This window comes from Cololabis saira, chromosome 18 (assembly GCF_033807715.1).
Source record: "Cololabis saira isolate AMF1-May2022 chromosome 18, fColSai1.1, whole genome shotgun sequence".
NCBI lineage: Eukaryota > Metazoa > Chordata > Actinopteri > Beloniformes > Belonidae > Cololabis > Cololabis saira.
In genome coordinates this window covers 19098621-19124347 of record NC_084604.1, presented here as the reverse complement: position 1 = coordinate 19124347, position 25727 = coordinate 19098621, and the positions used below count along the sequence as shown (strand labels likewise).

At 38.9% G+C, this 25727-nt stretch overlaps 2 protein-coding genes across 2 annotated transcripts in view; one reads left to right on the top strand and one right to left on the bottom strand.

The window, feature by feature from the left end:
* Positions 1–10: 10 nt before the first annotated feature.
* On the bottom strand, positions 11–6152 carry riox1 (ribosomal oxygenase 1). Its single transcript, XM_061747036.1, has 15 exons — positions 6019–6152; positions 5719–5886; positions 5486–5625; positions 5045–5144; positions 4593–4706; positions 2963–3069; positions 2785–2892; positions 2388–2422; positions 2026–2204; positions 1097–1201; positions 874–1015; positions 663–783; positions 462–561; positions 293–379; positions 11–135 (listed from the first exon to the last, which is right to left on the bottom strand). The coding sequence occupies exons 1-15, from the start codon at positions 6133–6135 to the stop codon at positions 76–78; spliced, it is 1683 nt and encodes a 560-aa protein (XP_061603020.1). The 5' UTR covers positions 6136–6152; the 3' UTR covers positions 11–75.
* A 2064-nt stretch (positions 6153–8216) lies between these two features.
* extl3 (exostosin-like glycosyltransferase 3) overlaps positions 8217–25727 on the top strand; it is a 40395-nt gene continuing 22884 nt past the window's right edge. The window contains exon 1 of the mRNA XM_061746507.1: positions 8217–8392. The gene's annotated coding sequence lies outside the window, so the exon portion shown is untranslated. The remainder of the gene's footprint in view (positions 8393–25727) is intronic.

Genomic DNA, 25727 nt, shown 5'->3' with positions numbered 1-25727 from the left:
CTCTGAAAAGAATTTTTGCATTAAAGATCTTGTTTTATACGAAAGTTCAGTTTGTGTCACAGAAGAATTGAATGATTACAAAGTGTCTTCAGTGTGGATAATCCCCTTCTCAAAAAGTAGTTCAGCCAAAGCGATCTGGGGAGAAAAAGAAAAGTCAATTTAAACTCAGAACTTCATTAATGCAGAGGCTCCCTGACTGTTGGTGTGCAGTTTTACAAACATAGTTGGATTGTCCTGTTAACTAAAGTATTGCATATAAAACGGAGCAGCACTGAGTGAATGTGGAACCTACCCTGTCCTGGGAAGAGTCGCACGGCAAACTTCCTACCGTCACAAAGTTGGGATACGAGTGAATCAGAAACTCGATGGCGTCTGTGTGCTAAAAGAACACGCAAAGCAGACTCAATCAGTGGGAAGAAGACAAACCGTGAGACCTGAAGCACAAATCTCCAAATCTTTACCTCTGTTTGCATTTCCACGCTCTTGGGCTCCTCTTTGTGGTACACTCTGGAGTTGCCTGTTGTGTAATACAGATGAACGGCATCTCCACTACTGCATAACCTGCAAGACAGAAATGCTGTGAGCCAAATCATTTGCGTTAATGCTTCGACTGGTTATTGAAGCATAAACACAATGTTAAACTAAGCTAATATCCATCTTACCTGGCACAACCTGCTCGAATAATTCTGATTCGAGTCTGAGTGGTAATGTGAATACCCACATCCTTCATTTTTCCACCTTTCCACCTCACTGGTGCTCCTAGAACACTGCTGGCCTGCTCATCTGGGGGTGATGGCGTATACTAATTAGCATTCACAGATGAAAATCTCACGCTGTCATTTCAAGCAATACTTTCTTCTTCCCACCACATACCTGGGGTGAGCATGGGAGGCAGGCAGTCGTGGAGGAAATCTTTGGCTTTCTGATCCACAGCAGCATCCACTGGGGCGTAATTTGGTAGTTTTTTCATCAGCTTCTCGATGCGGGAAAAGAATTTGACCCTACGCGAGTCCTCCTACATGGACATAGTTTCAGTCGTTAGAAGGTAAGTGACCACTAGTGATCAATAAATGAACACTACTTGAGTAATAATTACGCTGTCAGAATGCTGCACTCCCATGTATGTCAAGTAGTCCAGAGGTAAACCCTGCCTGTACTCCACGTCCTCCTCCATCGCGATTTCTAAAGCTGCAGACACAACCTGGAAAATGAGGCAGTAAAAGTGTGACGACCTTTTTGACCAGATATCCTCAACTTCAGGAGAACGTGTTTATGAACCCCCCCCACAAAAAACACCGGAAACGTGACTGTTTTCTAGGGAATGTAAACTAAAACACTCTATTTTTCTTCCTAAAAATAAACAAAAAACGAAATTAAATGAATTAATATCTGAGGACAAAAAAAGCCCCATTTTCTTCATACATTCTTGAATTAGGAGTCATGGTTACTCAGAAGATGTGTACCTGAAAGATGAAAGCATTCAGGTTTAAATGGGTTAAAAAGATAAAAACCAGGGTTTTATGAATCACTCATATAAGACTGCAATAAATGAAGGTCAAGCACCCAGATAAACCATTTCTGTAAAGTCCCTCAGGTGTTTAACTCAAGTACTGCAGCATCTGCTACAACTCTGCCATGGATGTTCAGCTTTTTAGGAATTATGGAAGTCCTGACTTTAAACCAGGAGTTCCTACAATTTTAGCTTTTCATCTTTGAATGGATGAAGTTAGGCATTCTCTGTCAAAGCGATGCAACTGTATAACATGCTTGAGCTGAGTTAGAGTATGAAATCAGCTGAAGATAAGGCTGAGTTTCCCGCTTTTCAGTATTGACTCCCGACTCTGGAAGTAAACTCAAGGATCTTCTATGCATCGTCAGATTCAAACAGTTTCTGAACATCTGCCCATCGTTACACACTGAACATCCAAACAACATCCTTATTTACATCAAGACGTCATCCATACGGAAGCCTAAAAAGAATCAGTTCCTTATCTTAAAAACTAAGAAGCATTCCCTATGTATCACCTTATGGAGCAGATCTCCCCAGCTGTTCTTCTGGTACGAGGAGATGGTGACGTGCAGAGAGTGTGCGTCTGGTAAGCAGTTGCCCTGATGGATGAATCCGCGAGGAAAGTAGAGGAGATCCCCAGCTTCCACCACCACATCCAGGACTGGCTTCCCGATGTCCGACTGCTTGAAGTTTGCTGGAGAGGGACAGGGAGGAGTTACGTCGGACAAATGTCTGCTATGATGTTTGTACACAAGAGTTGTACAATCAAAATTATAGGTTTTTAAGTAAAAATCTGTTAAAAATAAAAAACATTTAAGCAAACTGCAGCAACATTTTCAGTACAAGAGCATTATAATCAATCATAAATTTTACTCACGGCTTGAAAACACAGGCAAGACCTCCTCGTCTGACCTAAGAAAGGAAAAAAAAAAAATGGATTTAATTTTTAAAGTTTTTTCTTTAGTAACAGTTTTGTCCAACAGTGGGTTTTACTGAGAGTTACAAGTCAGTTACATTTAATTACCTTTTCTTACACTGTATATATTTTCCACAGAATAAAATACACTCCTACATGTGTGACATGTTGATACAGTCTGGGAAGATTTGGACTTCTTCCTCAGACTTTCTAATGTAACCAATTTATGCTCATGATTTGATGTCTAAAATTAAACTGTTGAATAAATCAGGCGAGCGTCATTAGTTTTATGAGGTTAATGCATCAAAAAAAGTGAATCTGGTGCTTTTCGACAAGAGCCCCTCCATCAGCGTTTCACCTTGGGTTGTACACTCGCCAGTGTTTCTTTCCCTCCAGCTGGACCACAAAGGCCTCGATGTCGTCGTAATGCGGAGCAAAGCCTTGTGTTCCAGGTGGCGTCAGGTATCTGGGTAACAGAAATCAAAACATTTAATCGTAAATACTTTTGTTGGCAGAATGTCATCCCCAACACTCACACGTTGGCTCCTGCCATACTGCCAAACTGCTCCTGGAGGATGGACAGCACGTTCCACACGGTGGAGGAGAAGGCCTGAGGATTCAGCATGCGGAGGGAGCAGCCACTCTGGAAAAGAGATTGAAAAAAAAAAATACAGATGTTATACGAGTTAATTACAGGCTTATATACACAAGCATACATGGATATTACACCCCCCCCCCCCCAAAAAAAGACCCCTCACACACTAACTGTTATATTTTAAACGAGCTCTGTAGGTTCACGCCAAACTGCCATTAATTAAAATGTGACTGATTAAAACCAGATAAAAGTCAGTTGCTATTGATTTAATTTCCTTGAATGTTTGAGGTTGCCGAAGAAGTGAGCAAAGAAACTTAAATTACTGAGTACTAATCAGGTGAGGGGTAGAAAATAATATCAAAGGCACTCGGAACACTATCAAAACCATCATCAGTCAGTGGAGATATTGGAGCACCAGAGACTTTGCAAAGATCAGCATGACTCTCCCAAGGAACTGTGATTCCTTGGGTGCGACTCCTGAACCATCTCCTGTGATCTGGTCTGATGAGACAAAGGTGGAGTTTTTTGAGGGGTTTCTTTTGGACCTTAATTATAAGAAGGTACGTTTGGTGTAATGCCAAAACAGAGCATCATCCAAGGAACATCATACTGACAGTGAAGCACGGTGGAGGTAGCATCCTGCTTTAAGGCTGTGTGTCTTGAGGTAGGTTAGCAGTGTTGTGCATGAACGAGTTCAAATGAACGCGTTCATTTGAACGTTGAACTGAAAGCAACACATTTGCAAATAAAGAACTTGAACGTGAACTTGTTCATTCTGCAGATCACAAACTGGAATTTGAACTGTTCAGATTATGTGAGTTTCAGCTTCACTGTTTAGGTTCAATTATTACGGAATACATTTCACCAGCGGGCAGCGCACACATTTAAAATACTCGACGAGACGACGACTTCACACTACATTACCCACAATGCAGTGCACACTAGCATAACAACGGGCACCAGCTCCATGGCAACAGTGGCCCGAGCCCGGTGCAGTGTTTACATGACCAGTGAAGAGAGGGACGTTGCGGACTAGATGTGTGAAGTTAATAGAGACTTATTCACAAAGACTCAATGCTTTTATAAAAACGAAAGAGAGCTTCCAGAAAGTGTTAATTGGAAGGAGTGTTTGGATTTCTGCACCCAGGCTGTGGTACAGTTTCTTTAAAGCATTCAGAGTAAATACTTATTTATACTCTCTCCCTCCATCAACATCAATTGAACATTTGAAAGGACGATGAATGCATGATGTTTGTTATTTTAATAAAAAAATGTCCGCTGCACACATGCTTATAAATCTGAAACCTACTTTCATACACTTGGTCTTTGTCTCGACCTTTCTTGTTCAGCTAAGTGCTAAATAATACATTAGTCTCTAATTTGACATGCTCAGAATGCATATTTATTTCTGCTTTAATGGGACTTTAATGACCCCGGCAGAAAAAGTGAATGCAGTTAATTTGCTGCAAAGGGCCCAATTATTTTGAATGTATTCAGGATTCAAAATATCAGTGCAGTCTTAATTAGGAATAACGACACACAAGTCTGTAAAACAGAGGCTGCACCCTCACCTCATAGAAGTCCCACACAGTAAACGGCAGCGCTCTGCCAGGAGGATTTTGCGTTTCCCTCTTGCCATTAGTGTAGCTTGTGACATCCAGGTTTACCCCAAACTGAACATCCTCCTGTTAGAAACCCCCCGAGAAAACAACATACTCTGTATGAATCATTTGTTATGGAGTTAAATTTCAAACAGCTTTTATGAAATAATTCACAAAAAAATATATAATCTCAAATCTATGAAATTAGAGGCTTAAAAAAGTTGATATTCTCAGTCAGTGATAAACCCATCATCAGAATAACGCTTTACCAACCTTGTAATAACAAGAGTGAATCTGAACTGCTAAAAAGTGTTAAGCAGAGAGCATTTCTTGTAATAAAAACAGGTAGAATTCATTTATTCAAATGATTTACAAAATTAAATTGTTTAAAAGACACAGGGAAACAACAATAACAATAATACCTCTCTCAATATGCGATCAAACTCTTCCGTGGAGAACAGTCCTTTGTAGTAATTTGGATCATTGCGTTGAACAAAGATGGGCTTCTTTTCCCATGTATCCCTTTGGGAAGGGGGAGATAAGACATTACCCAGTTAATTAATAGTTTAGCAACAAGGAAAGGGAATCAAATCAAGCAGATCAAGCAGTGGATTATACGTTTGTTTTTTTTCTAAGATAGCATGGACAGTTTATACAATCAACAGTTTGCACATGTCAATTTTAGATTAAAAGCTTGTGTTTGGATTTGTCTTTGTGTCCTGACGCACAACACAAGGTGCTCAGGGATGGCTTGAGAGGCATCTGTGAGTACAGCTGGGAAATCAACTCTGACCTGTGCAGGTCTCACCAAGGGTGTGCAGTTTTGCTCACCGATGATTGAACACACAGAAGGGGACAATTACCTGAAAAAGGGCTTGGCAGGAATGGGACTGATGAGCCACTGAAACAGCTTGCTGGCTCTGTCCCTGCTGTTGTTGACTGTTGCCAGCTCAGCCAGTGCAGCATGCAAAGACTCTCCCTCTTCACAATCTTCCACCTCCTGCTTGTAAACACAGAAGAACACAACAGGGTTTTTTAAGGCTTGAAAAAACTAAACAACTGCGTTTATGGTACACACACATAAGCAGGTACACACGTTTCCATTCGTCTCTGCGTTCATCGTCTCCTCTTTCACAGTATCAGCTCTTTGTGCAGCCTTGAGAAGCTTCTTTCGCGTCTTCTTTTTCTGGGCTTTATTTTTGGCTTTGGATACATTGGCGTTAACAGCTGTAACTTCTTTCTCCCTTTTCTGCTTCACTGCAACCTGACGAAAAAAACACGAGAACATGAACTCAAACAGGAAAGAGGTCAGATAGAAGAGCATGCTGTGTTCAAAATAAGCTTTCACAGGAAGACAATAAGTCCGCTTCTACCGAATCATGTGAAAACCTTGTACCTGTGGAGGGGGCTTCTTAACGGGAGGAGGCAGGGCAGGCTGGAAACTCTGATAAAGCTCAAAAGCAGACATGTGTTTTCTCTCCATTTTTGTTTTAAGCTGAAACGACACCAGCATGCAAGTGCTGAGCTTTCTTCTTCTTCTACGGCTAGTTGGGTACATTCCTTCTCTCACAGATTCACTAGCGCCCCCTACAGTGCTACGCTGTCAGCTGCAGCCCAAGGACGTCCTCCTTTATGCATTCACTGAATGTTTCAAAGTAGCTACATTTACGCGAAAAAAAGAAAAACGGCACTTTGTGTAAAATCAAATTAAATTAAATTAAATTAAATTAAATTAAATTAAATTAAATTAAATTAAATTTAAAACAACTATTTAATAGAAAATAATGGCACTTTTACAAAAAAATTAGGGCATTAAGGCAAGGAGTCTTGGTTTTATTTGAAGCCTAAATGCTTTCAGATTATTAGAAATATATATAATTATTTTCCAAGAACATAACAATACAAATTATTTTAATGTATGTATTTTCCCCATGTGTTTCAAAACCAAAATAGTTCAACCAAAAATAAAATAAAACTGAATAAAAAGGATGCCAGTGTGAAATCTGGAAATATTGTATTGGTTTACTGTAGGTCAGGGGTTCAAGGTGACCTTTTCCATTTCAACTCCTAAATTGTGGAATTTGTTGCTGTTGCATAAGACAGGCTTTTTCCTTGGCCTCTATATTTTCATGTTGATTTAATTTTTCTAACTTGTGTTTTTGTCTTGTACTTTTATTCATGCTTTTATTTGTGGGTTTTGCTTTAAAAAAAATATTATTCTTTTATTTAGTTTATTCTTATGTATTTTAGTCCTATGTTCAGCACTTTGATCAGTAGTTGCTGTTTTTTAAAATACTTTATAAATAAAGTTCACTTTGACTACCGTGGTGAAGTGTACAAGAAACCAAATAAATCAATACATAAAAAACACATATTTGACAAATGTTCTTTCTTTTCCATGAACATAACAATACCAATTATTTTAATGTATGTATTTTACCCATGTGTTTCAAAACCAAAATAGTTAAACCAAAAATAAAATAAAACTAAATAAAAAGGATGCCAGTGTGAAATCTGGAAATATTGTATTGGTTTACTGTAGGTCAGGGGTTCAAGGTGACCTTTTCCATTTCAACTCCTAAATTGTGGAATTTGTTGCTGTTGCATAAGACAGGCTTTTTCCTTGGCCTCTATATTTTCATGTTGATTTAATTTTTCTAACTTGTGTTTTTGTCTTGTACTTTTATTCGTGCTTTTATTTGTGGGTCTTGCTTTATTTGTTTTATTTCGTTTATTCTTATGTATTTTAGTCCTATGTTCAGCACTTTGATCAGTAGTTGCTGTTTTTTAAAATACTTTATAAATAAAGTTCACTTTGACTACCGTGGTGAAGTGTACAAGAAACCAAATAAATCAATACATAAAAACATACATATTTGACATTTTATTTAGTTTATTCTTATGTATTTTAGTCCTATGTTCAGCACTTTGATCAGTAGTTGCTGTTTTTTAAAATACTTTATAAATAATGTTCACTTTGACTACCGTGATTAAGTGTACAAGAAACCAAATAAATCAATACATAAAAAAACATACATATTTGACAGATTTTCTTTCTTTAAGAAAAATATATAAATTAGGTTTCTGTTTACAGCACTGTCTCAGAAAATTAGAATATTGTGATACAGTTCTTTATTTTCTTTAATGCAATTTAAAAACAAAAATGTCATACATTCGGGATTCATTACAAATCAACTGAAATATTGCAAGCCTTTTATTATTTTAATATTGCTGATTATGGTTTACAGTTTAAGATTAAGATTCCCAGAATATTCTAATTTTTTGAGATAGGATATTTGAGTTTTCTTAAGCTGTAAGCCATGATCATCAATATTAAAATAATAAAAGGCTTGCAATATTTCCGTTGATTTGTAATGAATCCAGAATGTATGACATTTTTGTTTTTGTAATTGCATTAGCCTACAGAAAATCACAATATTCTAATTTTCTGAGACAGTCCTGTATATCTCTTTGCTCAGATACGTAAACATTACCCACACTGAACAGCAGGGGGCGCCGTTTCACCATTTTCCGCAGTGTGTTTTAAACGGCGACATGGTTTCCCACAATGCTTTGCAGTGTGCAGTCGCTGATGTTTGTGCAGCTCCAACAATGCAGCTTTTAATGGTGCTGTGAGCATTGCAACAGCGCAGGCTTGTCGGGACACGAGCAGTCCTTCACATTGGACACCCGACACACCGCTTGACGTCCGTCCAGCCTCCCGGGCGGCTCCGCCGCGGACACCGGGACGTCTCCAGCCTCCCGCCGGGGTGAGTAGCCCCGTCTTGTTGTGGCCACCGCTGGTTAGCCAGCTGGCTAACTTAAGGCTGATTTATGGTTCCGCGTTAAATCGACGCAGAGCCTACGCCGTAGGCTCTGCGTCGATTTAACGCAGAAGCATAATTCAGGCTTTATACCCCCGTGTGTCCCCCCCACCTCCTGCTCTCACTTCCCACCGCCACATTATGACCTGCCGCCGTGATTCTGTGCGAGGAGATGGACTTGGAGACAGTTTGGTGAATTTCTGCAGGTTGCTTTGCATTGATTCCCAGCAGCTGTGGTTGGTGCTGCTGTGCCGTGACGTGTCTGGAGATCAGTGCAAGGAAATGCAGCATGCACCCCTACAAACTACCCTATTTCAGTATTGGTCACTCTCATTTCCCCCCAAAACCTGTCCTTGTAGCTGAAAGATCCTTGTGTTGGTTTGTCTGGTGCGCCATAAGAAAACCAGTGAACAGAATCAAATGTTAATACAAGCTTTTATTATATCATGCACAAGGTTTTCCAGCCGGAGGTACACTTTTCTCAAACCACATCGGTAGGAGAGAAATGCACCTTGTGGTCATCAAACCAGTTATATTTATTTTGAAAAAGGGAGGTGTTTTGTAGTTTAATTTAGTTTATTTCGGTCATGACATCACTAAAAAAAAAAGAATAAAAATGACAACAAGAAAACTAATACTGTTCAAAGAAAACATTACAAAAAAATTCCAATATACAAATACCGTCTAGACCGAAAAAGGTGTAGGCTGAAGCAAAGCTTATTTGCCTACCCTCAAAAAGATTAATTAAAGTAATGAAATGAAAGCAAGAAGTAAGAGAAAAGACTGACAGTAAAACACATTGCCTATCTGGGGATAACCAAATTTCCTCAAGAAATAAAAACAATTAAAAATAAAGGTGCAGTCTACATGTTACCTTCATCCTTAAAAAATCAAATCACTAATTGAATAAATACCCAACTCAACATAGCAAGCATCACCACTCATTAATTTGATATAAAGAAATCATCCTTCTTTTCAAAGTTTTTTTTGAGGTGTTTTGTACGTTATAGGAGCCGATGTTGAACCTTATCTGGGAGGTCAACTGCAGTGAAAGAAACTTAAACATGTCACACTTTCAGCCATATATTTTCTGTTGTCTATCTCTAATCCGACTTGCCAACCCAGAAAAGACCTACGACAACCAAAACCCAGAGAAAAACAGGAGGGGACCCATCAATATTAAACATCCGTTCCTCTTCACCTAAAGAAGAACTCAGCTAATCAGTCTGGTCATAAAAACAGGAGGTGGTTCTGCACTGAGAGCAACCATCAGTGTGGAATCTTATAGAAAAAACCCTCATACTTTTAACATTTTCATAAAATGCCTAACGTAGCGATAGACTGTTTTAAAACAAACAAAAACCTGACACTTGAATGTCGACCTGCAACATGCTGGTTGTCAAATACACATGAATCAGAGAGAGGTTGTATTTGGTGTTTCACATTAGACTCGGTGAATGTGTGTTTACAAAAAAAGACCCCTACGTAATTACGAGGTGGTGAACTAATGATAGTGCAACCTTCTGTAAATATGTGTCACAAAACCAAGAATGCAAGTTTAATCAAGTGATCAGATGTGAGGCTGAAGATGCCACCAGGTGTTGAGCTTTTAAGAAGACGTGTCAGTAAGCAGCAGACCTGTTTCTGTTCACATTTTAAGATCACGGTTAGCCACTTCATCACTGCTTGGGTTGTAGTCCTGAAACTGGGAGGTCACTTCATTTGAAATTATACATAAATTGACTTTTGTTTTAGTTGTCAGGAATCACTTCTAATGAAAAGTGTGGCGCTGTGGTTAAAATGACAGGCATACATGTCTTTATTACTGTTTATACTGCAAGATTTAGGGTCCAGGTCAATCCCACTTTCCTGTTCTGCAAGATATCTTCTTTTGAAATCAGCATTAAAGGTTTGAGTTGCTTGCTTCGAAGGCACAAAAAATAAAAATGCAGCATGTTGTGTGGGAACAACATGACAGGTTGTATTATATTTGAGTTTTTTTGTTGCACCAGTGGCTTTAAGCACCTAAATAAGTGCTTTCAAGCATTTTTGTGATATGTCTCCCTTTAAGGCTTAGCACCCCACCGTTCTTTTATGTACATGACACAAGGGTGATTTAGTTAAATCAGTTGGAAACTTATACATAGTGGGCTGAGAATGTCAGAGATTATAGTTGATTACAGGTTATACTCTCTGATTCAGTATCTGGAACAAAGCTGCTGAGCACTTGTATATGCAGTCTCGTATCTGATGAGAAAGCAGCAAAGTTAGTGTGTCAAGCACAAATGATAGTTTCAATTTGATAGCAGCTTTTATTTCCATTTATTGTTAGAGTTTGTGTGTGTGTGTGTGAATAAATAACAGCAGTATGGAATTTCAGGGTTTCTACATTGACCAAAATGGGTTTGTGATAATCATAATAGGTGAGAAACTAAGACAGATTTTATATTTGGACATCTGGGTAAAATTAAAAAAATATATGAAAAAGTTACCAAGGTGCTGTTTTTGTAACTAGAACATATTATTTTTTATGATTCAGCTGGACATTGGTGTGAATTATCAAACACTGCACAGAGCAGCCTGTACTCCTCTATGGACAGGAGTATTGATCGTTTTCCTCAGGAGAGTCACTGCCACACTTTCCCTGAACGATTTCTTTTCCTTGTGGTCACATTTGGTAGCAATCACCATCTGCAATGACACGCATCAATGGTCAAATCAACATTTCATTATGGGAGAAGTTGCTTTTGATATGGTGCACATGTTAAACATTTGACTGATGTGTTTTTATTTGCCTGCCTTTAGAAGCTGTTCTTGTAGCAGGATTTTGTCAGCACAGAAAAGACAGCTTTTAGGGATTTGGAGTTTGTATGTGCTTTCTGATTTAAAACCTCAAAGTTGGGTACTTTTGACTAAAATCAGAAGGCTAGTTTGAGTCCAGCAGGACAGCAGGTTGGATTTATGTGAAGCCTCTTTTGTAAACTATAATTAGCCATAAGCTCACCTGGTTTGATGAATAAGGACGGGATCACAATTTCACTTCAACATTATTGAATAGTAGTTTTACATTTGGACATGTGTTTAATTAGAGCCTGGCAGATATAGGTGTTTGCAGCAGAGATAGTTAGACATAATGGTATAATATATATACGGTATTCATATAAAGAAAATAAGTCTGTGTGTTTTCAAAGACATCATATTAAGAGATATTTCTCTCGTGTTTTTTACCTGTTTAGTTGTTGTATATGCATACATGTATGGTGAGATGAACTAGTCATTACAGCTTCATGATAAATGACGAAAATTATTAGTTGCTGAAATTGTTGCGTCAACATGTCTCATAAAACAACACAAATGTCAAGGACAAACGTGTCTCTACCCCTCGGAGGGGGATCCTAATTTGTCATTGTAATGCACTGTAGGAAGTGCAGGGGACAGTATAGTTTGCATTTAATCTGCTGCAATGATCCATAATCATACTTTCGGACTATATAATTACTAGCCAAAATCCAGGACATCCCCCATACGTTCCCTGAAGTGTGGTTTTGAAGCCTCCTTTTCCTTCTACTTTGCTGCTAGATGTTGCAAACGGGGGAACTGGCTAACCGCAAGTAGCCGGTAGAGGAACTGGCCCTTTTCTCTCTCTTTTTTTTTTTTTTGTGTTTGCTTCAATCCAGAAGTCCAATTTTTAGCGCTTGGTTGAACTCCTACTAGAGATGCAACAATTTCTATTTTCTTGGTCGATACTGATATCCGATTTTCTTTATGGTCTTGGGATTCCAATTTTGGCCAATTTTGATTTTTTTTTTTTGTTTAATCCATGAACTGTAATTAACGAAAATAGCAGAGGCTATAGGACAAGTTTTGTTTTTAGTCTTTGTAAGCTTTATAACACTTAACCCTTTTGATGCAGTGATGTTTTCAGCACTTGATTTGGTTAATTCTCCCGATTGTTTGGGTTATTGATTATTCCATGGATTATTTTCTAGCTTTTAAGATGTAAAAATTGCTATTTTTCTGTGTATGATTTCCAAACTTTTACATCAAATACAGACTTTGTTCTAAGTCATTATAAAAACAAAAAAGAGGTTTTTGCTTTTACTGTATTCTGATGTTTTTAGTGATACCATCCTTTAAAAAACTAAACAAGAAAGCCCCACAGATTTCTCAGGGCTGTGCATGTATTGCATTTACTGGTTAAAAAAGAAAACTGATCACCTATAGCGAAATATTCCAATTCCAATCACCTGCTGATCAGTCTGTGCATCTTTACTCATACAAGTTGTGGTAGAATAAGCACAGCAGATTTACCGTAACAGTATTGATATTTTTCTAGCATTTTTACCCACCTCAAGTCAAGTATCAATGATGTTATTATCATTTATCAATGAAGTAAGCTGCCACTTTGATATGATGACATTTGATTCAACTGTCAGAGGTAATTGTACTAATATGCACTTTTTAAAGAAAATCAGCCTGAAGTGGGTCCATCACAAAGGCTGTTGCCACGATGAGAACCTGGCAGGTGGGAGATGCATCTGCTAATATCACATGAGGCACATGTGACTTGCAGTGCTCCTGTAAATCGGTGGCTTGACATGATGCATGAAGGTCTTGAAGCCATGTCTGCTGGTTGCTTTCCTCCCTCTGCGTGAGCTGAGAACAACATCTGTGACAAACCAATTTTCCTCACAACTCCACTGACACGCACCTGATGTGATAGATTTTTGTTTTGGGAATTTAAGATCTGCTATCCTTTGTTATATTTCACATTGGGGTTGTAATTTATTAGTTCTCTCCTTACAGTTTTTTTCTGAACACGTGAGCCCCATATATTCTAGTTCCCTTTCTGGCAGGAAAGCTGTGGAAACAAGGACATTGAAGAGTTACTGGCTTGCTCCTGTAAGAAGTAATGACCTTGAGGATCACATCTTTCTCCCTTTACATTTATTTTTGGCGGCATTTCCACAGAGTACACCACCTCACACGCACTGACAGCTGCGATAGGCTCTAGGCCCTCTGGGATCCTGAAGAAAATGAAGCGAATTTAGAAAATGTTTGGATAGATTTATTTTTGTCACCCTCCAATACAACCCAACAGATGTATGTCCTGCAATGTGGAAAATCCCTGCACACATTTATAGCTGTTTATAAAGCTAATTTGATGATAATCAGCCAACACTGGCGTTGTTGCAGACTGCACAAAGAATGAGTCCACACTGCAAGATGAAGTGAATTTCATCCAGATTAGCAAGCTTGGTGTGCTTGCTTTCCCTTTTCTGTAAAAAGTTATGATCTCTTGCTGGTATTGTAGCATCTCTCCGTTCAATGTGGTAAGGTTTGAATGACTTGAACTTGGAGACTTAAGCATTGTTAGACATGCACACTAACCTTGTAGCTAGGGCTGGGCGATATGGCCTTTTATTAACATTGTGATATTTTTAGGCCATTTCACGATACACGATATATATCTCGATATTTTGCCTTAGCCTTGAATTAACACTTTGATGCCTACAATCACACTAGTATCATGATTCTATATGTCTACATTAAAACATTCTTGTTCATACTGAATGTTTATACTGAATGTTAATATATGCTAATTTTAAACTTTCACGCAAAAAGGGGGAATAAGTCAAATTTACCAAAACTGTATTTATTAAACAGTTACTAAGCAGTGAGTGGCACAAACATAAAAAGTGTAATTTCAAAACAGAACGAGCATGTTGCATCTCTCTGACTCCCCGCCTGAAGATCATCTGCTAAGAACATGTTCTGGTCCTGGTTTTACCAGGATGAGCTGCTCTCGAGCAGGAGGGGCCCCTTAGAGCACCTTTTATATTAAGACTAATGTAGGTGTGGGGACTGCAATGTTTCATCCTCTCCTCCTTTACTTTGCATCACTTTCACTTACTTTTAGAAATATGTCGTCGTATAGTATTGTTTGACTTTGTTTCTATGATAGTGAATGATTTCATGTGGTCATATTTAAGCAACACTAGGTGACGTTTCTCAGCTCTGGAAGAGAAAGGCTCGGCACTGAGCAGATAGTTGGAGCTGCGGAGGGTGGTGACGTCAGAAATAGTCCCGGCTCAGCCCGGTTAGAACCTCGCCAGAATGTTTACAGAAAAAGTATCTGCTTGGAGCTGCTCTACCCGCCTCAGCCCCTAGTGCAAAAGCGCAAGACAGGGCCGTGGCGGGTAGAAGCGAGCTGAGGTGGGACTAGTGCAAAAGTGCCATTATAGTTCTTGTTTCAGTTGTTTCCATAGCGACATCTCAAGCAGAATGGATGGACTGATTTGATCAGAGTGAATGTAAGGCAAAATAATTGGCATCATAGCTTAATTTAACATGAGTAACTAACTTTTGGAGACTGAGGTTAGGTGGGATTGATCCAGTCAGTTGTCTGGTTAACACTGGCTATGTTTACTGGCCTAGCAAAGGTTCAGGACAGGTGCCCATGACACAGGTTTCTGTCTCCGGAAAGGGGCAGTTGAATGTCAGATCAACAGATATGTCACAGTGCTGGAGTGACACCCCTTGAATTGCAAAAGTTTACCTGAATTGCTTTTTTTTTGCTGATGAAAACTCAGAAAACGTAGGGGGAAATGGGGAGGATCAGTTGTGCTATTGATTGAATCAAAAGCCTTTGCAAGAAGCCAGGGTCACCTTGAAACAAACTGTGTGAAGATAAAATGAGGGGGAAAAAAAGCAGAGAAGAGAGCCAAATGGATAGCTGTAATTCAGGCAACTGCAGATGAGATCTAGAAATGCAGATTTGCAGTTTTGTGTCTGGTGTGTTACTTTTATTCGGTAATTTTTGTCCAATATGATTAAGCAATATGATTATGCCCTGGATCTTAGCACATCAGAATCTGTATTTAAATACACTTATTTCTGATGCAAAGTTGTACATTTTAATATGGAATTAAATAGGGGTGAATTTATATAAAGCACAAAAAAAAATTTAAATCCACCTGCCGTGGTACAAAATGATCAGTTAAAGTCATCAACATTGGAAGTGGATTGAAAACACACGTTATGAAAAACATTTCAGTCAATCAATCAAAACTTTATTTATGAAGCGCTTTAACATGCCATAAGACAACCACAGTGCTTTACATTTGGATGAAAATACAACTTAATAAAACCATAAAATACAAATAAAAGCTGTAAGCAAAGTCACTAAAAATAAACTATACAATAAACAATTGAAGTTGTTGACGTCTGTATATCGCTAAAACCACTCGGCTGCATGTCCTTAAGAGGAGGTTCATGGACACTGAAGAGAAGCTGCAGTTCACTCCAGCCGGAGTTGTTGACCCCAAGCAAGTTATAAACTCCACGTTTATAACCTACATTTTCTATAATAGGGAAAAAAGTTATGCATAGCAGCAAATAACTATTCGAATTTTTTACAGTGACAATTAAAAAAAAAAAAAAAAATTTTAAAAAAGCAAAAAAAGTTTTGTGTATTGAAACAATCGGATAATTAAAGTTCTTCCAAAAAATTGGAACTGACAAAAGTGTTATCAGCAGGTCATACTCACTGAAAAAAATCAGAATGTCAAGGAAATTAAAGCTTGTTTGCCATTTGGGGATAACAATATTCAGGATGACATTAACCTTTTGATTGCAGTCCTAATCTCTGAATTTAGTCAGATAAAAAGGTCACAGATGCTTGATTGTTAATTGGTGCATGTTGGTGATGAGGTTTTGGATGAATCATGGAATGTTACAGGTTTTTTCTGTGAACTTGAATTCTATTTAGAAAGTAACATCTTGTACTGAATGTTTATTGCATAACAGAACATTGTTTTGTTTTGATTTGTTGTGCACAAAGCAAGCTAAATCAATGGCGTGAGTGAAATTACTGTCAAGAACAGAAGCAGATGCACCAGATTGTAGTTGCGTGAGAGAACCAAATATTGAGAAAACAGAGCAATTGCAGGACTGGCATTATAGATGCACCAATCCTAGGAATTCTCAGCTCATTCATTTCCAGGGAACAATCTTTTCTTTCATAGAAACATCATACCATACCCTGTTGAATTTTATTTGTCATCCATCACCACCACCCTCAAGTTAAGAACCATAATTGACTTTGTTTTGGTACATTCGATTTCCTGTCTCTCCTTTTTACCTCAAAAATGACATCAAAAAATTGCACTGTTGCTAAGGCATCACTTTTCCTTTTTCTACATTTGATTTATCCATGGGTCAGTGTTCCCTGGACATTTCCACTGCTTGTTGTCATTAACACACTAAGTTCAAACCCAGTGCATTTGAAAAAGTGAAAGGCCTTTAACAACGTGAGTTAAAGTTTGAGAGTACCTAACAATGACACTCAGATAGAATCATTTTTGGGGTGTTTCACTCCAATAATTCTTTCACATCAAGGGCTAATCACTTTGGCCCTCTTCCCACAATCCATCAGTGTCTGGAGGACGAAGCTTGCAGGGTTCCAACAGCTGTTGTCAGGCCGAGTTAATCTGTTATGGTTTATGCCAGCCTGTGCGCGAGGGAGAGAAGAACAACTCTCAGGAGGACGCAGCGAGCAGGCATGCTGCTGCTGCTATAGTGAGATAACAAGAGGATTTGGAAGTTAGTGGAACTGGATTTTAGCGCTTTCCTGTTAGTTTGGTTGTTTTCCACACATGTTCTTTTATTTGTAAAGAAGGGGAAATCAGATTTCACTATGCATGTTTTGAAGGATTTTATGAATTTAATATATTGTCATGTTAATGAAGGGAAAAGGACAAAGTCAAAGACAAAAAATCGGGGATGAATTTTCATGTATAATTCACACTTTTATTAAATAAAATACATTTCTAAATCTACATAATATTTGAGATAAGGACTCGTTCTTTGTCTCAGTTTCATTTTTTTTTAGCTCAGTGTATATATATTTCTTTATCCTCTGATTTTAACACACAGAGATCGTGTGATTATAAAAATGAATATAACTTTGACAAAAATACTTTTAAAGGCATAAGACATGTAAGTGCAGTTATCTCCAGCTGAATCTGGTCACATGATTGACTTCAGTTTTAGTGGCATTTAATTGCTTGTTTTTGAAATTGAAACCACAGTCTCTTCAAAGCTATCACAAATATCTTCAAATATACCGACAATCCTTTCAAAATATCAGACAGCCGACATCATCAAAGAGCTATTGTCTGTGTTGACAATCATCGTATTCAGGGGGCAAAGACAGTACCCGATGGATTTACTTCAGCCGGATGTTGTTTTCTGTGCCATCATTGTGGTTTACTAACTAGTCCTACTTCTCTGGTTTGACCCAATTGCTGATACCGAGCGGCTGGCACAGAGTGGTGTTGATGCTGGGAGAGACCTCACAATTGCACTCAGTCACCAAAGCAAATATTTGGAGTCACACTTCCATTTGCAGCCTGCTAGGAGCTCACAACTTTCTGAGGGCAGATGGAGGGGAAAGGCACGCCAAATCACTTCCTCTGGCATTTAGGGTTGAAATTCCATGCAGAGAAAGGGGGTCGAACCCACCAGGAATCCTTAAAAAGTATACTTAAGTTGCAAATTTCCCAAGTATGGTTGGGGATACGAGCAGTGGCTTTATTCCTTTAAGCTCTGTTACAGCAAAGGGCACTCACATGAAACCTCAACTAATGTCTGACAAACCTCTGTTTGCAGTGGAAACAGATTTGAAACATTTGTTCAGTCACAGAACTTTGGATGTGTGTGTGTAATAACAAATGGCAGCAGCTGCTGGTGGTACCAAAGTGTCAACACAACTGCTGAAGTCTCACATGTTGACAGATGATCACCATCTCACGCTGCTACAGTGGCTTTGTGATTCAGGGAAACATTCTCATTATATTTTTGATTATAATAATCAGTGTTGCAAATGACTACAATCTACACTGCATATTGTTAATGATGCGCAAAATTAGTTCAGTCTTACGGATCATGATTATGCTGCATGTAGGCATCAACATATTTGAAATAAAAATATGTAGTGAAATAATGCGAAGTTCAGTCGTTTTCTCAGGATAAGGTTGAAAGTGAAATGAAGGTTTATGGTGTGATTGTACTCTTGACTCTGACCTTGTATTTTCATATTTTAATTACTAAGGATAATCCAAATCAGAGCAAATCTTAATTCCCCGTTTTTGAATAATTGTACTCATCCGCACAGTAAAAGTACAAGTACTTTTTCTGTAGTTGTGTATATAGTTTTGGTGCCTGGACTCACATTTACTTTAAAAAACTGAAAATATATATATATATATATTTTTTTTTTTTTTAAAGTTCTGATCAAAACCCGTCACTTTACTTGACATTTTTCTGTCTGAGCAGATTTGCAGATTGATGTTACATCAGAGCTCCAGCACATGGAGCAGAACAGAAATTCCTCATCTTTAAATCCAGTCAACCAAGTCATGCAGCATTCCCTGTATCTCAGATATGGAAAATTAGGTATTTTAGCCATACTTAACTATTAACGCCAAATATCCACCAGCTCTTACACATTTAACCAAAGAAGAAAATTAGCTAGTGATGCTCTAATAGTACTTTCTCTTCACAGTTGGAGTCAGAAACTCCGATTTCCTGCTTGTCTGTGAATCCTATACCATTTCTACATTACAGAAACAAGACATAACTCTGTTCCCCGTATGAGTGACGGTTCTTATCGTTAGCTTCTGGAGGCTCAACTAAGCACAGAAAAATGGCCTGGCAGTGAAGTCCGAGGCTTATCCAGCCCAAATGTGACAGAAACATTCTGATGCGATGTGGCCAGCTGGCTTGTCGTTACATATATTTGTTATAAGAACAAACGGGGCCAGTTCAACACATGAGCAGAGGTGATGGCTGAAATATAGATCAGTACTGGCTGCCTGTGGCCAAACTGTAGACAAGAGAAATGCAGCTTTGTTGGAATTAAATTGTTTGAAGTATTACTGAACTAAGACAAGGCACTTCCTGTACGAGGACAGGCGTGGACCAGAGTTGAGGGGCTACAAAAAGAGGATTCAATTCATAGTTGAAAAGGGAGTAGTTGGGCTGAATGTCACTGACATTTCATCAAGACCCCAGGAAACTTGTGAACAAAGGGGACCATTTCTTATTTAAATTGCATTTTTCTGTTTTTATAGGCTCCAGTAGACCTCTGTGACCCTGAATAAGATGAAGCGGGAATTAAAAATGGATGGATATAAGCTTTTATTAAAGAGATGATGACAGCAAAGACGAGATAAAGATTCATGACATTTAAATCTTTTGTTTATTCAGATCCAGGCCAGCAAAGTGGTGCATAAAGGTTGTAAAGCAGAATAAAGAGTAGATGTCATGTGTAGGCAGAAGAGAACAGCAAAAGTTCTTATACACAGCCGTTTCAAGGCAAGACTTCATTCGTCATTTAGGTGTCTCCAAACCTGATGTGTGTATGTAACCCCCGATGGCAGCCTAAAATCAGATCTTTTGAGTCTTCATGAAGTTCCAGAGGAAAACACCAGTGGCTTCCTAAGGAGATTTCTTTTTTTTTTTTTTATTTTGTTTTGCACTGATATGACACATGACTATTATGTCCACCAGAGGTTACAACAAGAGTGCAAAATATAAAAACGCCTTGGACTTTAGAACATGTCGTGCAGCAAAAAGTGGAAGGGATTTGTGGAGAAGGGACTGATCACACAGGTGGTTGGCAGAGAGGTTGCTTGTACTCAACAGTGACATTAACATTTGAATGGCAAAAATAATTTTGAATCCTGGATTAGTAAAATCAAATCACCAGTAAGGGCACGTCTCTTTTTATAAAACTGAATTTCTACTCATTGGCACCAAATCCATCCTACAAAAATTTGTAATTTCTCTATTTCTATTGACAGGTCCTCAGTTTACCCCTCTCCCAGTGTAACCTCATATCAATAATGTCACCCGTTCAGCCTATTTCCACCTATGCAAAACCTCCCGTCTCTGTTCATCCCTTTTCCCTACAAGTACTGCCGTTCTGGTTCATAGCCTAGTCACGTCTCATCTTGATTATTGTAACTTTCTTCTGTTTGGTCTACCCGTCAAGTCCATCCATAAACTGCAACTGATTCAGAAATCTGCCCTCCGCATCGTTGCCAGAACCCCCCCCCCCCTTGAGTCGTATAACACCTGTCTCAGCTCCACTAGCGTCCTGTCAAATTCTGTATCATGTTTAAGATCCTGCTCCTCACCTTCATGGTCACCAACCCCCTCCACCTCAACACACCCACCCATACTCCCAGGTCTTTCTCTGCCATCCAGCTCACTCAACCATTCGCTCATTTGACCACCATGGTTGGAGAGCCTCAATTCACCCCATCTATGCTTATGAGTCCGGTCACTTTTCTCACAGTTCTGCATCATTCACTTTCTAATGTAATAGAGTATGTTCAGTTTCCACATTGTTAACAAAACTGACATTTGGAAGTAAATATCAGCTTTTATAATTAATAACCCACATTATTTTGTGTGAAGTATGAACATAGGTGATAATTGTGAGGCATGGAAGGATCATATAGGTTAACTGACAAAAAAAAAAAAAAAAAAGACCCAACGCTCTTTAGAAACCATCAGGGTGTCACAAGTACAAGTCTGATTTGACCACATTAACATCTACTCAGATCAGTGATATACTTTTCTGACACAAATGCGACATGTTTTTATTCAGACGTTTCTAAAATGTATGTTATAAGATCAGTTGTCTGAAGAAATTGAACTCGTTTCAGTTTTATGAAGTGCGAAAGACACAAGGACCCGGGGCCTCATGTACAAAGACTTGCATGGATTTCCTACTGAAACATGGCTTACGCTTAAATTCAGAAAACGTCCTACGCACAAAAAAATCCAGATGTATGAAACTGTGCGTAGGCATGAATCCAAGCACATTTCCTTTGTACATCCCAATCAACGTGGAATTGAGCGCACATGTAGGAGTACCAGACTCCTCCCTGTCCACGCCTCCATTTAAATATGCAAATGTATTTAAATAGGCCCTCGAGGGCCGGTTTCCCTGTTTAATTGCACCATGATACAAGGAGCTGTGTCATCAACAGAACTATCCAGACTTTGATGACAAGCTGCTGACGATCATTAATTAGAATCAGGTGTGTTAAAGCAGTGAAACATCTAAACATGCAGGACACCGGTCCTTCTGGGATTCAGTTTGACACCTGTGACATATTTTTATTTTTTTTTTATATTCTTTATTTCATTCAAAAAAATAAAATAATTCAATACAAATACAAATGTTCTTAACTCGTGAATGAAAAGCAAGCAGAAAGAAGAAGAATCTTATCTGATCTGCCCCTTTTTCCAAGAAATAACTTCACAAATAACATAAATTAATCGTATAATCTGTACATTAATGGAATGAAAATGCTTCCTGTTAACGTACACATATTCATCCAGTGATGGTGCTTTTATAGCAATGTGTGTGCAGTCGATAGCTCCGATTACATTAGGAAAACCGGCTAAATATTCTTTCTTTTCTTACTGCGCCATTTGCGATATCTTCTAACACTGCCAAAGCTGCCATTGTTGTTAACGGTATTTCTGCACCACTTTGCACATGGTTTTATATCCACTCGTCTAATTGCAGACAGTTGAATGTGTTAATTGTTCATCAGTGTGTCTCTGATGTGCACATCACTCTGAGAGGTAATTGTTTTCACATTATTAACAGTTTCCCAGCATCACCACTAAGTGTCGCCAACGGACCAATAGCTGTGGAAACGTGCGTACGCCAGCCATGAAGTTGGTGTCGGGCACCGCACATTTCCACGGTCATTTCACTCTTGATTCATCTGAACGTTTGCGTGGAAAAGGGCGTACGCCATGTTTTTGTGCGTACGCACCCTTTGTACATGAGGCCCCCGGTGTATGTTGGAGTAAACCTACGGTACTCTTGACCAGGTTTACTTCCGTCAGTTACTAGTGATGGACCGAATGTTTGGTAACCGAAATTGTTCGGCCGAAAATAGCAAAAAAACACTTTCGGTGTTTGGTGGAATAAGTGAAGAAAAAAAAAACGAATAATTAATAACGACGTGTTTAGATGATGCAATCGAACAGCGTGGAGTGAGGGGCGAGCGGTGTTAAATGCAGCAAACATGTCAGCATGTCAGAACTTGGATGTGGGGAAAAAGCAGAGGACACGAGAAATGATCCAGGCTGAGTTGGATTTGGGAAAGCCGCTTGGTGATGGAGACGGTCATGGGACGCACCGCGCAGGAGATCGGGGAGAGAGCGCAGAGAAAAGGGCCCGTACTACAGATGCGGTGCGCGAACCCTCACTGTCTGATATGTTTGAGATCCTCCAAGAAAATAACCCAGATGCCAGGCAGATGACAAGCGCAACCGCTCAACAGTTAGATGGTTATCTGTCAGAAGTCCCCATCCCCAGGAGCGATAACCCTTGGAGGACCAATCAAGGCCGCTTGAAAGGGATTGAGATTTTTGATTTATGCAATGGTGGAAAAATTGGCAAAATAAATGAAAAACTGCAAAGAACCATTGTTCGGTATTTTATTCGGCCAAGTGTTTATTATTATTTTCGGTTTCAGCCACAAATTTTCATTTCGGTGCATCACTATCAGTTACCACGGTAACAAATTCCGAGTATGAGTTACCTCGGTCTTAAATCGGCTCGATGAACCCTCTTGCTCAGGGTTAAATAAAGCTGACCCAGTACTATTCTCTAAATACGGAGTCGGGGTTTGCTGGATGCTGTGACTTACTGTACGTATTGTAATTCTTTCGTTCTGTGAGTGAGATGTATTTTGACGAGTTGACAGTATTACATCCTGGTGCAACAGCTGTGTACGAAATCTATTGATGGAAGTGTAATTTCTTTGGATATTAGTTATTTAAAAATTCGGACCTGCTGACTCCAAAGTTTTCATGGCCCATATCCTAATTATTTTATGTAACATTTTGAAACAAGCCTTCACCCCTTTTTAATCGACCTACAGTACTCAAGCTGAGATGACTTTGACAATAGCCCATGGAAACTTTGACCTGTCATTGATAATTTTGGGATAATGCCAGGATTCCTTTTTAATATGAATTGAATGTATTGTCTATATCAACATGCATACTGTACAGCAATGCGTGAACACACATTGTCATATTCCCATCTAGAAGGCAGAGTATTGTCTTTTGTTTTTCCCCTGTCTTATTGTATAACACTGAGCTGCCATAAGTCTCGTAGTAGTTTTACGGCTGGATTCACTTTTTCCCAGATAAAGTGTGATTGTATCACATGCAACTAATTAAGGTCGGGAGTTTTCTTTAAAACTGTGATATCTCTGGCGGTGAAATGTCCTGAGCGCTTAATTAATTTAAATCTGGAGAGCTGTTACAAGACCATGCATCTGGGTGGACAAATGGAGTCAACATTTTTTCAAGCTATTTTTTTTGCGTAACTGTAACGACTGATTTGAGAGCATTAACATAACAGATTGCTGTGTAAGCCACAGAGAAAAATGAGAGGTAGATATCCTACGGCTGGTTTCAGTTTGTAGTTCTGTGAGCAGCATGATGGTCTGTAATTAGGTTTTTGGTGGTGAACAGTTCAGTTAAGTTACATGCATTCAAGTTTTTTCAATATAGGTTACTTTTTCAAGTTTTCATTCTCCCCTCAGTCATGTAGAAGACCAAGAAATCCCCTTTTTTACAGATGAGTGAGGTTTGGCCTGACCACAGCTTGGTCTTGAACATACAAACCATTGACTTTGCCCCACATGTGCACAAAGCGAAAATTTTAGTTGATTTAACTTTCCTCTGAAATTCAACTTGAAGTAATATTGTCTGAAAAGATGCAATTTCTTCAGCTCAGATAAAAGCTTCCACATCCCTGATAAACCTCTAAATAAATCTAGATAAGCTGGTGAGATCAGTTATTTCTAGGTTTAGAAAGCAACTTTCAGGTCATGAACAATGAATGCACCCAGAAATATCACATAGCTTTATGTTTGTGATTACGTGTTCCACTCCTGAAACAATTTTCTTTTATCTCCATGAAAGAGGAATTTCATCAGTCTGTCACAACTGATGACAGACTGTTTGCCTTGTTGTTAAAGTCAAAACAGCTCAAATCCAATTCACTTGTGTGTACACAGACAAGTTTTAGTGTGACACCATGACATGCAAGAGAATATTAGAGAAAATAATGGAAATGCTCTCCAGACTGACTTTTTAGGAAGACCTTTAGTAATTGAGACATTCGTCCTAAGAATGCATATCGCACTGCACAGCACGTCATTAACAATGCAGCTCGTAAGTAGATACAGCTATAAAATCTACACGCATGACCGGGCCATTGAGAAAAAGGAAATACCAGGGAAAATTGTCAAATGCTGCTTTTTATACTGCATCAAGAAGTATTAGTTTTACATCTTGCCTGACGTCCCCTCAGAGGAAAATCTATCTTAGGCATCTGTTTCTCAGCAATGCAACATCAGAGCTTGACATGAACACATTTATTTCTTCTTATTCCTGTCCTCCATTGACTGGCAAATTCTGACTATAGGGGGGTTTATTTATTTTTCAGTACATTTTGGTACATAGAGAATCCGACTCTGGCTTTCTGGTGGAACTATAATCAAGAGAAAATGGCAAAACTAGCTGCATGTTTTCCCTCTTTGTTCTCTTATTTTGTTTTTTTTAAATATTTTTGGGAAAATCAATCATACAGTACTCTTTCTGGTAAATAAGGGTCAAATGTAAAAGAAAAGTCTTAACATATGTCCTAAGAGATTTTTGGAAGCCGAGGCTCTTTAGAAAGTAAATGACCTGTGTGCCGAACAGCGAGGCGGTCTCGTCTGTCCGTATGTCCGCTCTGACTCTAATTGGCTGTCACATTGTCAATTCTCACTAACCCAGCGAGGCACTTTCCTCCTCTCTACCCTGCGGGGCAACTCGTGCTGCGGCAGCTGAGGCGCCATTTACAGATTAGGACTTCAGTTCCTACAAAGCTAGTCTGATGCATTTTGTTTATCCAAGCCCTTGCGGACACATTGCTGAAGATCTTCACAGATTGTAGGACATTATCAGTGCTGTAATGCATACATTTGTCGGTTGATTTAACCTCAACTGACTCTGGGAAGATGAACTTGTGTGATCCTGTGTGCACAAAGGCGCATGTTTTTGAATTTCTCTCCTGTGTAATCTGTCATATTGCAGGAGCTTTGGAAGTTGGAAGGCACCCAGGCCCATCTGTCATTATGAACTCATTCCTTCCCCCCTCTCTTTCCATGGTTATCGCTCTGTC

What these genes read in the sequence shown, in the direction of transcription:
- riox1 (XM_061747036.1), bottom strand. Translation starts at nt 6,135, where the DNA reads ATGCTGGTGTCGTTTCAGCTTAAAACAAAAATGGAGAGAAAACACATG. An exon ending in CCTGCCAAGCCCTTTTTCAG is followed by an intron (nt 5,145 to 5,485) that starts GTAATTGTCCCC and finishes CCCTTCCCAAAG; the next exon opens with GGATACATGGGAAAAGAAGC. An exon ending in ATTCGAGCAGGTTGTGCCAG is followed by an intron (nt 562 to 662) that starts GTAAGATGGATA and finishes TCTGTCTTGCAG; the next exon opens with GTTATGCAGTAGTGGAGATG.